Genomic DNA, 13,777 nt, shown 5'->3' with positions numbered 1-13,777 from the left:
CTGATAATGCTCAATCCTATTTCTTGACTCTAAACAAGTGTAGAGATGGCAAAGAAAGCAAATAATCTTTATCTTCCCTTGAAAGGTTAGAACATTTAAGTGCTATATCTACAATTTACTTGAAAAACGAGGAAGGGACAGGTCACGGGCACATAGCAGTTGTTTTAAAAAATATATCAGTTTATGTTACAGGAAGACACAATGAAAACTTAAAATATTTCATTAGGACCAAGATGAAGATTGATCAAAATACATGAGATCAGGGAAAACCAAAAATCCCAACATAAACACATATAGTTTGGTATAGAATTGGCAGTTTAATATTTTTTTCTAATGTAAATATTTGGGCTTCAAAAAGGTGAAATTAAAAATATCACAATTGCTAATCAAATATTTAAACAAAATGTGCTGCTAATGAGACCCTAGTGAAAGACTGGTATGCATCAACATTTGACAACATTGTTCACAAACACTGGAAACATTCAAGACACTTCAACAATGATAAGTTTCCTATATAACTTAGCATATAACTAAATATGTAGTCTTCTAACATTGTATCTTCAACTTAGAGTTGTATCATCCTTCAAATAAAGTCGAATGTTACATTTCAATATATGAATTCAATCTGAATTTGTAATAAATGGTGGCTATTATAAAAATTTCCCAACAAGATGTAGCTGAGTATTCTTACCTCTTCTGTTTTTAAGGCCTCGCCTGTTTTACCCTGGAGAGCCAAGCGAAGTTGTCTGATATAAACCTGCAGGCCCCGTGCAAAGTACTGCAGCCTAAATGAAGAAGTATTTGCTAATTAACAAATCATCACTTCAACTTTGCTTTTATACCTCAACTTTGTTTTTAAATTCAAAGAATACTACAGCTAAATGACCTTTACCAATATAGAGTAAATTTTGAGGGGGACTTTCTTTTAATTATCAATGTATGATCATAAGAGATACACAAATAAGTAAAATAAAAGCAGTTTTTCTTCGTCAAATATTGGAATAGTTCCACATTCAACCTGGCAAGGGAAACACTTCTGGCACTGTGCTAAGGAAGCTTGTTATGTTAACCTGCAAGGCATATGTCTAAATTAGAAACAACCAGGAGCCATGGACTAGAATCAGGTGGCCTGGGTTCTTCTCTTCCACTAGCCAAATGAAGGTCAAGTGACATAGACAAGTCACTTAATCTCTATGTTTACCTGCTAAGGAGGGACAGTGTTTGACCCATTTGCACCTTAGGGTCCAGTTTGAAAATAAAACTGCAGATTTTGCAAAGGATGTTGAGTAATCTCTTTTTCAAATGTGTTCCCAAGTAATATGTGAAGAAAGGTGGTACCGTAACTCCATCCTGCCAACTTCTAGGAACTCTGCTTAACAATGTGGCATCACTGTTTTTTTCACTTTCAGAGTAATTTCCTAAGATGCCAGCTTCTGGTCAAATGTTTCACCAAGTATTAAACCTCTGCCTTACCAAAGCACAGAGGACAATAACAGATGATACAGTGGCCAAGCATCTCAAAACTTAAGATGTGAATTTGTTCATGCAATGATTTAATACAAAGCATCTTCAGGAAAATGACTTATATTGATTTCTGCAGTGCTGCTCCTCCAGCTGCACTGTAAGATATTAATAACACTATAAGTAGTAATAGCAGATACAGTTTACTGAATACCCACTATGTGCCAGGCATTGTGCTTAAAGATTTTCATCCACTGTCTCATTTAATTCTCACAACTCTATACGGCAGGTACTATTATCAATAAATGTAACAGCTGAGGACAATTTGGGGTGTTAGAGAGGTTTAGGGAACCTGCCCAAGATCATGAAGCAAGTAGGGAGAGCCAGAGTCCATTTTTGAAAAAGGTCATCTTCTCCCATGCATTTGCTATGCCACAATAGTTGTATGTTTATATACATTCCTGTTTTGTGGATCATCCATTCTTTTGCACTGTAGTAAGGCAGGGTGGGGAAAAAGCTCTTATAAAATGAAAACAAAAACCTAGGGAGCTTCAAGATAGCTTTCACCTTTGTCAAAGACTGGCCACTTCAATCATACAGCACCTGATTTTGAAATCTTTGAGCTTTTCTGCATTCAGCTTGGCTGTTAAGAAATCTGGAAGTTTTCGGCCCAACTGGTGAAAGCTATACAACAAACATTCCACATAACTGAACTGCAGCTTGGGTTCTTCATTACCAGCATTCTCCCCATTTTCTGCTTCTTCTGGAGGGAGAGGCATATACTCCTAAGAGATGAAAACAGAGAGATGTATGCAATCTGCTCTAGATACTCTAATTATAAGCATATACTCAAGTAATTATAAGGCACACATTTAAGACATGAAGCATCAAAAACTACCAAGATCAGAAATTTAAGTAAGATATCCCTTTTACATATTGGATCAATAACCCAGCCTGTCAACATTCCATATTAATCTATAGTATAGCTGCTACTACTACTACCACTACTAATGACAGTGAAAGTGACTAACATTTATTAGGTACTAGGCAGATGAACAAACTGAAGTTCTGAGAGCTTAGGTAAGTTTCCCAAAGTTAATAAGCTGAAGAGACAGGATTCAACCTGAGTTCGACATCAAAAGCTGATGTTCTTAAAACAGTTTGAAGGTTCCTTAAAAAACTAAAAATAGGGTTACCATATGACCCAACAATCCCACTCCTGGGCATATATCCAGAGAAAACTCTAATTCAAAAAGATACATGCACCTCAATGTTCATAGCAGTACTATATACAATAGCCAAGATATGGAAGCAACCTTAATGTCCATCAACAGATGAATGCATAAAGATGTGGTATGTACATATATGTATACACACACATACACACACAGTGGAATACGACTCAGCCATAAAAATGGATGCAATAGTGCCGTTTGCAGCATGGATGGACCTAGAGATAATCGTACCACAGGAAGTATGTCAGAAAAACAAATATGATGTCACTTATATGTGGAATCTAAAATATGATACAAATGAACTTATTTACAAAACAGAAACAGACTCACAGACATAGAAAATAAACTTATGGTTACCAAAGGGGAAAGGAGGGGGAGGGATAAATAGGGAGTTTGGGATTAGCAGATACAAACTACTATATATAAAATTAAGATAAACAGCAAGATCCTACCATATAGCACAGGGAACTATATTCAATATCTTATAATAAACCATAATGGAAAAGAATATATATAACTGGATCACTCTGCTGTACACCAGAAACTAATACAACATTGTAAATCAACTATACTTAAATCGAAAAAAAAGTTGACGCTCCTAGAAAAAATACTCCTAAAAGTTATATGGAACCAGAAAAGACCCCAAATAGCCAAAGAAATCATGAGAAAGAACAAAGAAACAGGCATCACACTTCCTGATTTCAAGCTAGGCTATAAAGTTACAGTCATCAAAATAGTATAGTACTTACATAAAAAAAGAGAAACAGACAAATGGAACAGAATCAAGACCCCAGAAATACACCCAAGCATAGATGGTCAACTAATATTTGACAAGGGAGCCAAGAATATTCAATGGAGAAAAGACAGTCTCTTCAATAGATGGTGCCGGGAAACTAGATATGCACATGTAAAAGAATGAAACTGGACCCATATCTTACACCACTCACAAAAATTAACTTGAAATGGATTAAAGATTGAAGTGTAAGACCTGAAACCATGAAATTCCTAGAAGAAAACATAGGAGTAAAGCTCCTTGATGTGGGTCATGGTAATGATTTTTTGGATATGACACCTAAATCACAAGCCACAAAATTTTAAAAATGGGACTACATCAAGCTAAAAAGCTTCTATATAGCAAAGTGAAAAGATAACCTGTGAAATGGAAAAATATATTTGCAAACTATGTATCTGACAAGGGGTTAATATCCAAAGTATATAAATACACATACAGCCCAACAGCAAAAAAACAAATAATCCAATCAAAAAATGGACAAAAGAACTGTAACAGACATTCTCCAAAGAATATATATGAAAGGCCAACAAGCACATGAAAAGATGCTCAACATCACTAGTCATTAGGGAAATGCAAATTAAAACCACAATGAGATACTGGCTCATACCTGTTAGAATGGCCATCATCAAAAAGACAAGAGATAGGGGCAGTTTTGGAAGTTTTAGCCAAGGCAATCAGAGAAGGAAAAGAAATAAAAGGGATCCAAATCAGAAAAGAAAAAATAAAACTTTCACTGTCTGCAGATGACATGATACTGTACATAGAGAATCCTAAAGATGCTACCAGAAAACTACTAGAGCTAATCAATGAATTTTGTAAAGTAGCAGGATATAAAATTAATGCACAGAAATCTCTTGCATTCCAAACATTAACAACAAAAAATCTGAAAGAGAAAGTAAGGAAACATTCCCATTTACCACTGCAACAAAAAGAATAAAATATCTAGGAATAAATCTACCTAAGGAGACAAAAGACCTGTATGCAGAAAACTATAAGACACTGATGAAAGAAATCAAAGATGTTACAAACAGATGGAGAGATATACCATGTTCTGGGATTGGAAGAATCAACATTGTGAAAATGGCTCTACTGCCCAAAGCAATCTACCGATTCAATGCAATCCCTATCAAACTACCACTGGCATTTTTCACAGAACTAGAACAAAAAATCTCACAATTTGTATGGAAACACAAAGACCCCGAATAGCCAAAGCAATCTTGAGAAAGATTAATGGAGCTGGAGGAATCAGGCTCCCTGGCTTCAGACTATACTACAAAGCTACAGTAATCAAGACAGTATGGTACTGGCACAGAAACAGAAATATAGATCAATGAAACAGGATAGAAAGCCCAGAGATAAACCCACACTCTTATGGTCACCTTATCTTTGATAAAGGAGGCAAGAATATACAGTGGAGAAAAGACAGCCTCTTCAATAAGTGGTGCTGGGCAAACTGGACAGCTACATGTAAAAGTATGAAATTAGAACACTCCCTAACACCATACACAAAAGTAAACTCAAAATGGATTAAACACCTAAATGTAAGGCCAGACACGATCAAACTCTTAGAGGAAAACATAGGCAGAACACTCTATGACATAAATCACAGCAAGATCCTTTTTGACCCACCTCCTAGAGAAATGGAAATAAAAACAAAAATAAACAAATGGGACCTAATGAAACTTAAAAGCTTTTGCACAGCAAAGGAAACCATAAACAAGACCAAAAGACAACCCTCAGAATGGGAGAAAATATTTACAAATTAAGCAACTGACAAAGGCTTAATCTCCAAAATTTACAAGCAGCTCATGCAGCTCAATAAAAAAAACAAACAAACAAACAACCCAATCCAAAAATGGGCAGAAGACCTAAATAGACATTTCTGCATAGAAGATACAAAGATTGCCAACAAACACATGAAAGAACGCTCAACATCATTAATCATTAGAGAAATGCAAATCAAAACTACAATGAGATATCATCTCACACCGGTCAGAATGGCCATCATCAAAAAAATCTACAGGGCTTCCCTGGTGGCGCAGTGGTTGAGAGTCCGCCTGCCAATGCAGGGGACATGGGTTCGTGCCCCGGTCCAGGAAGATCCCACGTGCCGCAGAGCGGCTGGGCCCGTGAGCCATGGCCGCTGGGCCTGTGCGTCCGGAGCCTGTGCTCCAAAACGGGAGAGACCACAACAGTGAGAGGCCCGCGTACCGCCAAAAAAAAAAAAAAAAATCTACAAACAATAAATGCTGGAGAGGGTGTGGAGAAAAGAGAACTCTCTTGCACTGCTGGTGGGAATGTAAATTGATACAGCCACTATGGAGAACATTATGGAGGTTCCTTAAAAAACTAAAAATAGAACTACCTTATGACCCAGCAATCCCACTACTGGGCATATACCCTGAGAAAACCATAATTCAAAGAGTCACGTACCACAATGTTCACTGCAGCACTATTTACAATAGCCAGGACATGGAAGCAACCTAAGTGTCCATCAACAGATGAATGGATAAAGGTGTAGCACATATATACAATGGAATATTACTCAGCCATAAAAAGAAACGAAATTGAGTTACTTGTAGTGAGGTGGATGGACCTTGAGTCTGTCATATAAAGTGAAGTTAGCCAGAAAGAGAAAAACAAATATCATATACTAACGCATATATGTGGAATCCAGAAAAATGGTACAGATGAACCTATTTGTAGGGCAGGAATAGAGATGCACAGGTAGAGAACGGACATGCAGACATGGCAGGTAAGGGAAGGGTGGGACGAATTGGGAGATTAGGTTTGACATAAATAACACAACCATGTGTAGAACAGATAGCTAGTGGGAACCTGCTGTATAGCACAGGGAGCTCAGCTCAGTGCTCTGTGATGACTTAGACAGGTGGGATGTGGGGCGTTGGCAGGGAGGTCCAAGAGGGAGGGGTTTTATGTATACATATAGCTTATTCACTTCATTGTACAGTGGAAACGAACACAACATTGTAAAGCAATTATATTCCAATTAAAAACAAAAAAAGATGGTCTATTTTCTCCACAATTATGATTAATGACTTTATTTCCAGGTTGCTAAAGCCATTTGGCCTTGAGCAGTAACCTTGATGGTGATCTGGTGCAAACATTTAAAATATTTTGATAAAGGAATAGCAGAAAGACTTACTATATAATCCTGTATTATATTTTGTCTAAAGCATCAACAACAAAAGAAATGCCTAAGATTAAAACAGATTTTATTTTTAAAGTAGACAACGTGTGGTCTGAGCAGCTAACAACATTACAATTATTATCTAAATTATTATTTAAATCATTTCAAAATCTGGTTCTCTGTAATCTAGAAATTAATACTACACTATTAGACTTGGGGCTCTATACTGACTATGCCATAAGGAAAGAAAAAAGTTCTTACCAATAACTTATCAAACAGTTTCCTTAAATTTGTTTCTAGCTTTTCCATGTCACCACAAAATGAACTCATTTCAGCCAACAGTTTCAATACCTAAAACACACAATTCACTGTTATTAGCATTCTTTTTGAATGAGCAAGGGTTATAAAATAATAATTATTCTACATAACTATTTAATACTGCTTATTTTTCAGTTAGGCTTTTACAGAATCATAACATTTGAACTGGAAAAAAAATTTAGAGATGCAGCCCTATTTTACTGTTGAGGAAACTGAAAGTCAGAGAGATTATGTGACTTGGCAAAGTCACAACGTATGTGAGTGGCAGGGCAGACTCTAAAACCCAGATCTCATGACTCTCAATATATCTGTGAGAATTAGTAAGGAAAAGAATATATATGACACTTTCTGCTACAGGTTAACAATGTATAAGAAAGAGACAATGAGCAAGAACTCTTAACAGCAAAGAATTATTTACTAACATTTAGGATGGGCCTCCTTTGCTATCAAACTTAGTCTCTGGATACTAACTCAAAGTATCAGTAATTGCCACCATTCTTTAGGTTCATCTCTGCTTTACTCAATTCCAGTCTGATAAGCCAAACCCAGGACATGCGAAGGAAACCACAGTGTAAGTGCACAGTGAGACTCTTCTCTATCCTAAAGACCCATGAAGGAAATGTCACATACATTTCCATATTTCACTTCAATTCAACAATCATAACTAGGTGCTTTTCAGAATTCTACATTAGATTCTGAGGATTCAGAGAGGAATAAGGTTAAATTGGGGAGAAAAATGTAGAGTATTTTGTATGCTGTAAAAAAAAATGTATATGTACATTACAGTTGAGATATAAAGGGGAAAGAGAATAGTCAATTCTATTGGAGAACGGATAAAGGACACTTTGTGTTAATCGGTTAAATCTGGCTCTATCAGTCATAGAGATAGGAACTGTCATAATTTAACAACGTATTTAAAAGTATTAAGGCTACAAAGGCAGAGACTTAAGGCTATAATGAAAACTACAGGCGGTGCTTTCCTACTGTAGCAAAGTCTCAATGAATCCATAAAGCATTCCTATGTAATTAATCCTGGGAAAGGTTAATAGCTAGCCACCAGGCCTTAAATCTCTTAGAAATCAGATCAAAGTTAGTGGTTTACATTCATGTTGAAATATGGGAATGACTTTTCTGTGCTAAAAGCAGAAATTTTCTCTTACCTCCAACTGTATATCAAGACCCTCCACTGGGGTAGTCAAGGAACTGAGGTTAGGGAGAACTTGCTCACAGAAATAAGTCACAAACCTCGTGGAATGAACATTCTTCTGTAAAAATCCAAAGAACACTGAATTGTCAAAAAATATATATATAGATATACATATATTATATTCTCTCAAACAGTAGAATGTCAATAGACAAATGCTCAGTACCAAAGCATCAAGTACTGTGGCTAAAATACAACAAGTGCATACCCCAGAGCACCCCAATAGACAATATATATTTTGTTGTAAAGTAATCTAGAGCATTGGGACTTTTATACATCTTTCAACTCTTATTAGATTCTCAGGTCAAATTTTGGGGGAAACTTTAGTGTTGAATTTTAGACTGTACATTCCCCCTTTAGAAGGACAGCTCCTTTATTTATTTAAAAAACATTTATTTATCTATTTGGCTGTGCCAGGTCTTAGTTGCAGCAGGCGGACTCCTTAGTTGCAGCTCACAGGCTCCTTGGCTATGGTATGCACATGGGATCTAGTTCCCTGACAAGGGATCGAACCCAGGCTCCCTGCGTTGGGAGTGCTGAGTCTTAACCACTGCACCACCAGGGAAGTTCCAGGACAGCTCCTTTAAATTGTGTTTTTCAAACTGTGCTATGCACATCTCAGAAGATTCATGGCCAGAGGAAGCACAAAGCCAGAGATAAAGAGCAAATATACCTACAACAACAATCTGAAAAATTTAAGGAAAAAAAAACGTTAAATTACTAAACTAAGTGTTTTAAAAACTGAGTGAAACTATAAAGTATGATGCAAAATCTCAAGACTTTTAAAAAGTCCCTAAGCAAGACTATAAAGAAATTTCTTGCTGCTTTGGGCTCTTCACCTAGGCCTCCATAAAATAAATAATAGCTCCACTGGGTTAATACTTTAATGCAAAGGTTTGAGGAGAATGCTCAAGTGTATATCTATAGAATTTTAAGCTAATAGAGTAATCAAAATACCAGGTATATAAAACAAGGAGCTCACAGAGAAGAGGGGTACCGCCTGTCGAGTGCACTGTAAAAGCCTGTCCACACAGTCAGGATCCGAGGGATTGAAGGTTTGTTCCAGGTCAGCCTGTTCAGCCACCAACTCCACCAGTTGCTGCCTTCCACTCACGGTCTGTAAGCTTTTTAACCCAGATAGTATCTTCATAAACAGGACAAATTCCTCACCAGTCACATCTTCTAGGACCTGGAAAGAGATGATTCAGAACAGTTATTAGTATCTTTATCATTTGAATGGGAAAGAAACATCAATACTGAAACAGCACAGCAAATTTGTTTTGCAAAGTCAGTTTGCTGCTAATGTTCCTAAAATACTGAAGAGAAGACAACTTCAAGCTTCAGTCAAGTTACCTTTAGAATAAGCCATGCATTCTCAATGGTGCACTAAATTGTTTCCAATGGAACAAAATTTGGTTCTTGGAAAATTTTACTCTTTTTTAATGTATAAAGCACAGATGTACAGTATATCTGCGGTATTAAAATTTCATGGGATAGTGGCTGAGGGAAAAAATACCTAAAAAGGCTCTTCAGGGGGTGAGAGCCAAAAAAAAAGATGGAGAAAATGTGGCAATAAACTGTTAAATCAGACTCAGTTCCCTATGTTTAAAAGCAGCCTCATTCACATTAATATGGTAATTGTATACAAAACAGGAGACCATGCAAATTTTAAGTGCTCCATAAAAGTAGGTCTAAGCCTTTCTGTTCACTGACCCAAGGAGCAAGCAATCACGATGTATCCCACCAGATAACCAGCTGGGGCATAGGTGAAATATGCTGCTCCTTTCTCTCTCACTAAAGAAATCTTATCAATAAGCAAGCGAGTGGTGCTATTAGAGAAAAATTTGAAGATTCCTGAACACATAAAAATAAATTATTCCCAAACGTTGGCACTGTATGAATGAAAAGTTAATTGTGACGCACCTTTCAAATCTTAGCAACTGTAACTATGCCAGCGCTGGGAGCACAAATAAGCATGGTCTCTAGAGCTTATAGTGTCGTGGGATAGGATGAAACAACAGGTCATTTCAAGGTGACTTCAGTTTCTTTCTGAAATGATCCAGAATACTATGGGAGAATATCCTAAAATCAGGGAGGAAGGGTGGGAATTAGGTAAAAATTCCTGAAGGAAATGATTCCTTCCTGATGAATGCATAAATTTTAAGGATAACACCACAAAGGATTTAAATGTGATCAAACCCTTTAAATTAACACATTGATTCATCATTAAAAGTGCCCAAAGTGCAAAGCACAACATAAGAAAATCTTGAAGTTCTACAGTGGTTCTTATGGGATATATCACCTTATACACAAGCTACATACAGCACTGATGAATATGGCTAATTTCAAATACGTTCTTGTGCATTAGAGAAGTTTACTAAAAGATAACCGAAGCTTACCTTCTTGGATTCAGTTAGTATAAGTTCCTCTACTTCCTTTGTTAAGACTTCATCTGGTAAAGTCTTAAGTTTTGTAGAAAGGAATTTAATTGCTCGTTCTCTAACAATGTCCTCTCCTTGAAGAATTTGGCTGAACAAGCCACCTAAAGTCCCTGCAAAACAAAACAGTTGCATGTAGCAAGTCAATTCTATATAGGAATGAAATTTTTCAAGTTAATTTGAATTACAGTATTCCTTTTCAAGTGAATTAATAAACTTCCTGAATATCCCTGATACTGGTTAAACTGTCTGAAATTTCTAAAGCCCCAACCATAAGAGTGATCATATGCTTTGTTCACGGATTCAGAATCAGCTTGAGCATGACTTTCCTTTTCTATCACTATTAATAATTAATAAACTCAGGTATTTTGGAAGAATTTCTTTAAAGTGGCAAAGGGAGTTTTTCCAACAGATTTCTAAGGGAAAAGTCTGATCTGTTTTTGCAATTATTTCTGCTGGTTTTTCGAGTCACAAACATCTTGAGCTAAGCTTTTTTTGGAGAACACTCAGAATTTTTATGAAACAGATGTCTGGGTGAATCCCAGACTTTATCCTTAATGAGTACTGCCAAACTCCCCAATTTTTTAGGACATCAAACACAATTCAGAACAAGAAGTGGCCTTACCTTTTGCATCCATCTTAAATATACTTAATAGGGCATTGTTCACTAAGTTAAATTCTGCAGAGTCATCTGGATAGAAAAAAAGTGGTACAATGTATAAAATAAATGAAAAATATCATCTGATTCATTTCCAAACTTAAGACTCAACATAGTTTCTCACAGATTACATTGAGAGAAGACATATAACTAAGCATTTCTCTCAAGTACCAAGAAAATACATCTTTCTTGTAAGGGTAGAGAACCTGATCTAGTGTACCTGTAAAGCTCTTATGTTAAGATGGTACAATTGAGAAACTACAGGAAATTGGGGGGCGGGGGGATGGTGGTGAATAAAAATTCCCCAAAGAATCCAGTCATTATACCTTTATAAACAGAATTCAAAACAAAACTAGAAATTAGATAATCACAAGTCAGTAAGCTTCAAACTAGTGAATAAAAAAGAGAATTTAAATTTCTATCAGAGGTAGCACCTTCAGAAAAAAAAAAAAGCTAAGAAAAACAGAGTCATTATTTCAGAGAGAATTTATATTTAGATAAAAGGGTCTTAATAAAATTCCTTACCTGTCTGCAAAAGTTGGGTTAGTATATCTGCCACTCGGGGAAGATTTTCTCCAGTGGCAAATTGAGGCAGCTCTTTAATTGCTTGTCGTCGAATCTGAACATAATTTCAAACAAAAAATTAACAAAATACTACCATAAATAAAAACAACCTCAACCTTTAAAGAAAACAAAAACCACAGACAAACCATAAAGGGGCATATGAGTCACAAAAATATGAGATTTTTAGCAGTTTTAGAAATAATTTACTCCAATTTCATACTCAAAGCTTCACAGTATACTAAAACAAAATGTGGTGGAAAGGGACATTAAATACAATTATCTGGAGTAGGCAGATTTGAGATTATAAACAACAGTTTATATGCTGATTATACACAACTGTTGGGTTTTTACTACCTGTGGGTACATAATACAGTATCCCTCAAGATTGGCTACAGTGTCGATGTCATATCTAATAACAATTTACTTTAGAATTTTCAGTATTGACTACTTAATACATTTGTGAATACATTCTGTGAACTTCATTCCAAATATGCAATCGTGGCTTATCTAGTTTAACATAAAAATGCAAAGGAGTTAAATCTAACAAATTATGCATGAAATCATGATTCAATGATTTCATTTGAAAAGCCAGGGGCTAATAGTTGAAAATTCTTAGGAACCTGTATCAGCAGCCAGAAATGCTAATGGTTAATTCTGTTCCAAGGAAAAACTATTTCTTTTTATTCTAGTAATCACACACAATTTTTTCACAGGTCAATTACTTTTCTGCTATGCAAAATACTTAGGGGTGTTGAAACTATATTTTATGCTGCAATACTATTATTATTTTAAATATCCAAGCAAGCATAAATTGACTACAAACTAACACCAGTCTGATTTCATATGCACAATGTGTAATAATCTAAGGAAAAGATGTGAGCCACAACCATTTTCAACAGTGGATAACAAATAAGCACAACGAAGTATTATGTGATTCTACAGATTTTTCACAGTTGAAAGAACTAATATATTTTCTTACATGTAGATTTAAGCCTTGGTATGTTGTCACACCAGGCCACACTGCAGTATTTTATTGTGCACTGATATGATTGGTACTTCAGTTATATTAGCTACACACAGAAAATGTCTGCAAATGGCAAAAGCAACATCTGAAAACTTGTTGAAAAGTGTCAAACATAAACTTACTGATACGTCTTCATCCTCACAGAGGTCTAACTGTGCATTGATAGCAGAATCAGCCAATTCTGGAAAATGCTTAAAGAATTTTGGAATAAACTGAGCTGCTAATCTTTTTTCCTTGGTACCGCCTTTGACACCATCCAGTATCACTTGATAAGCATCTTTATGCTGAAAGAAAGAATGAAGTAGAAAAGAAACACAATTTTGAAGGATGGGAAGCTAAACAAACTTCTTTGAGTCTGCTTTAAATTAGTTAAATTTTACACAGGCTGAGAAATGGGCTTATTTTTGGAGTCTTACCGCTTCAATTTGACAGCTACCTTCCTACTGGCTGCTCCCTGTCCCCCACGTTATTATGTGTGAGTTGGGAAAGAGAGAAGAATGACTCTAATATTAAGTGGAAGCAAGTAAGTTTGTTATGTACCAACACTTCTTTATTCTATTGATTACTGACCCTAGCCTTGTGACTAGGGTCACAGCCTTGTGACTGTATCATGCTTTAAAAATTAGTAATGAGGGCTTCCCTGGTGGCGCAGTGGTTGAGAGTCCGCCTGCCGATGCAGGGGGCACGGGTTCGTGCCCTGGTCCGGGGGGATCCCGCGTGCCGCGGAGCGGCTGGGCCCGTGAGCCATGGCCGCTGGGCCTGTGCGTCCGGAGCCTGTGCTCCGCAACGGGAGAGGCCACGGCAGTGAGAGGCCCGCATACCGCAAAAAAAAAAAAAAAAAAAAAAAAAAAAAAAAAAATTAGTAATGAATATAATAGAATTCTCAAAGAATTGTGTTACATTCACTTAAACATATTTATCTGTTTCCAAT

At 36.3% G+C, this 13,777-nt stretch overlaps 1 protein-coding gene across 2 annotated transcripts in view; it reads right to left on the bottom strand.

The window, feature by feature from the left end:
• API5 (apoptosis inhibitor 5) overlaps positions 1 to 13,777 on the bottom strand; it is a 29,723-nt gene that overhangs the window by 10,098 nt on the left and 5,848 nt on the right. For both annotated transcript variants that reach the window (XM_059069923.2, XM_059069924.2), the window contains exons 2-10: positions 12,969 to 13,130; positions 11,784 to 11,877; positions 11,226 to 11,291; positions 10,562 to 10,713; positions 9,145 to 9,351; positions 8,119 to 8,223; positions 6,902 to 6,991; positions 2,065 to 2,246; positions 692 to 785 (exon numbers count right to left, since the gene is read on the bottom strand). In XM_059069923.2, the coding sequence (XP_058925906.1) occupies positions 692 to 785; positions 2,065 to 2,246; positions 6,902 to 6,991; positions 8,119 to 8,223; positions 9,145 to 9,351; positions 10,562 to 10,713; positions 11,226 to 11,291; positions 11,784 to 11,877; positions 12,969 to 13,130 (1,152 nt within the window). The remainder of the gene's footprint in view (positions 1 to 691; positions 786 to 2,064; positions 2,247 to 6,901; positions 6,992 to 8,118; positions 8,224 to 9,144; positions 9,352 to 10,561; positions 10,714 to 11,225; positions 11,292 to 11,783; positions 11,878 to 12,968; positions 13,131 to 13,777) is intronic.

The sequence above is a fragment of the Kogia breviceps genome, chromosome 7, assembly GCF_026419965.1.
Source record: "Kogia breviceps isolate mKogBre1 chromosome 7, mKogBre1 haplotype 1, whole genome shotgun sequence".
NCBI lineage: Eukaryota > Metazoa > Chordata > Mammalia > Artiodactyla > Physeteridae > Kogia > Kogia breviceps.
The sequence above is the reverse complement of the archived record's forward strand: the minus strand, read 5'-3'. Positions and strand labels throughout refer to the sequence as shown.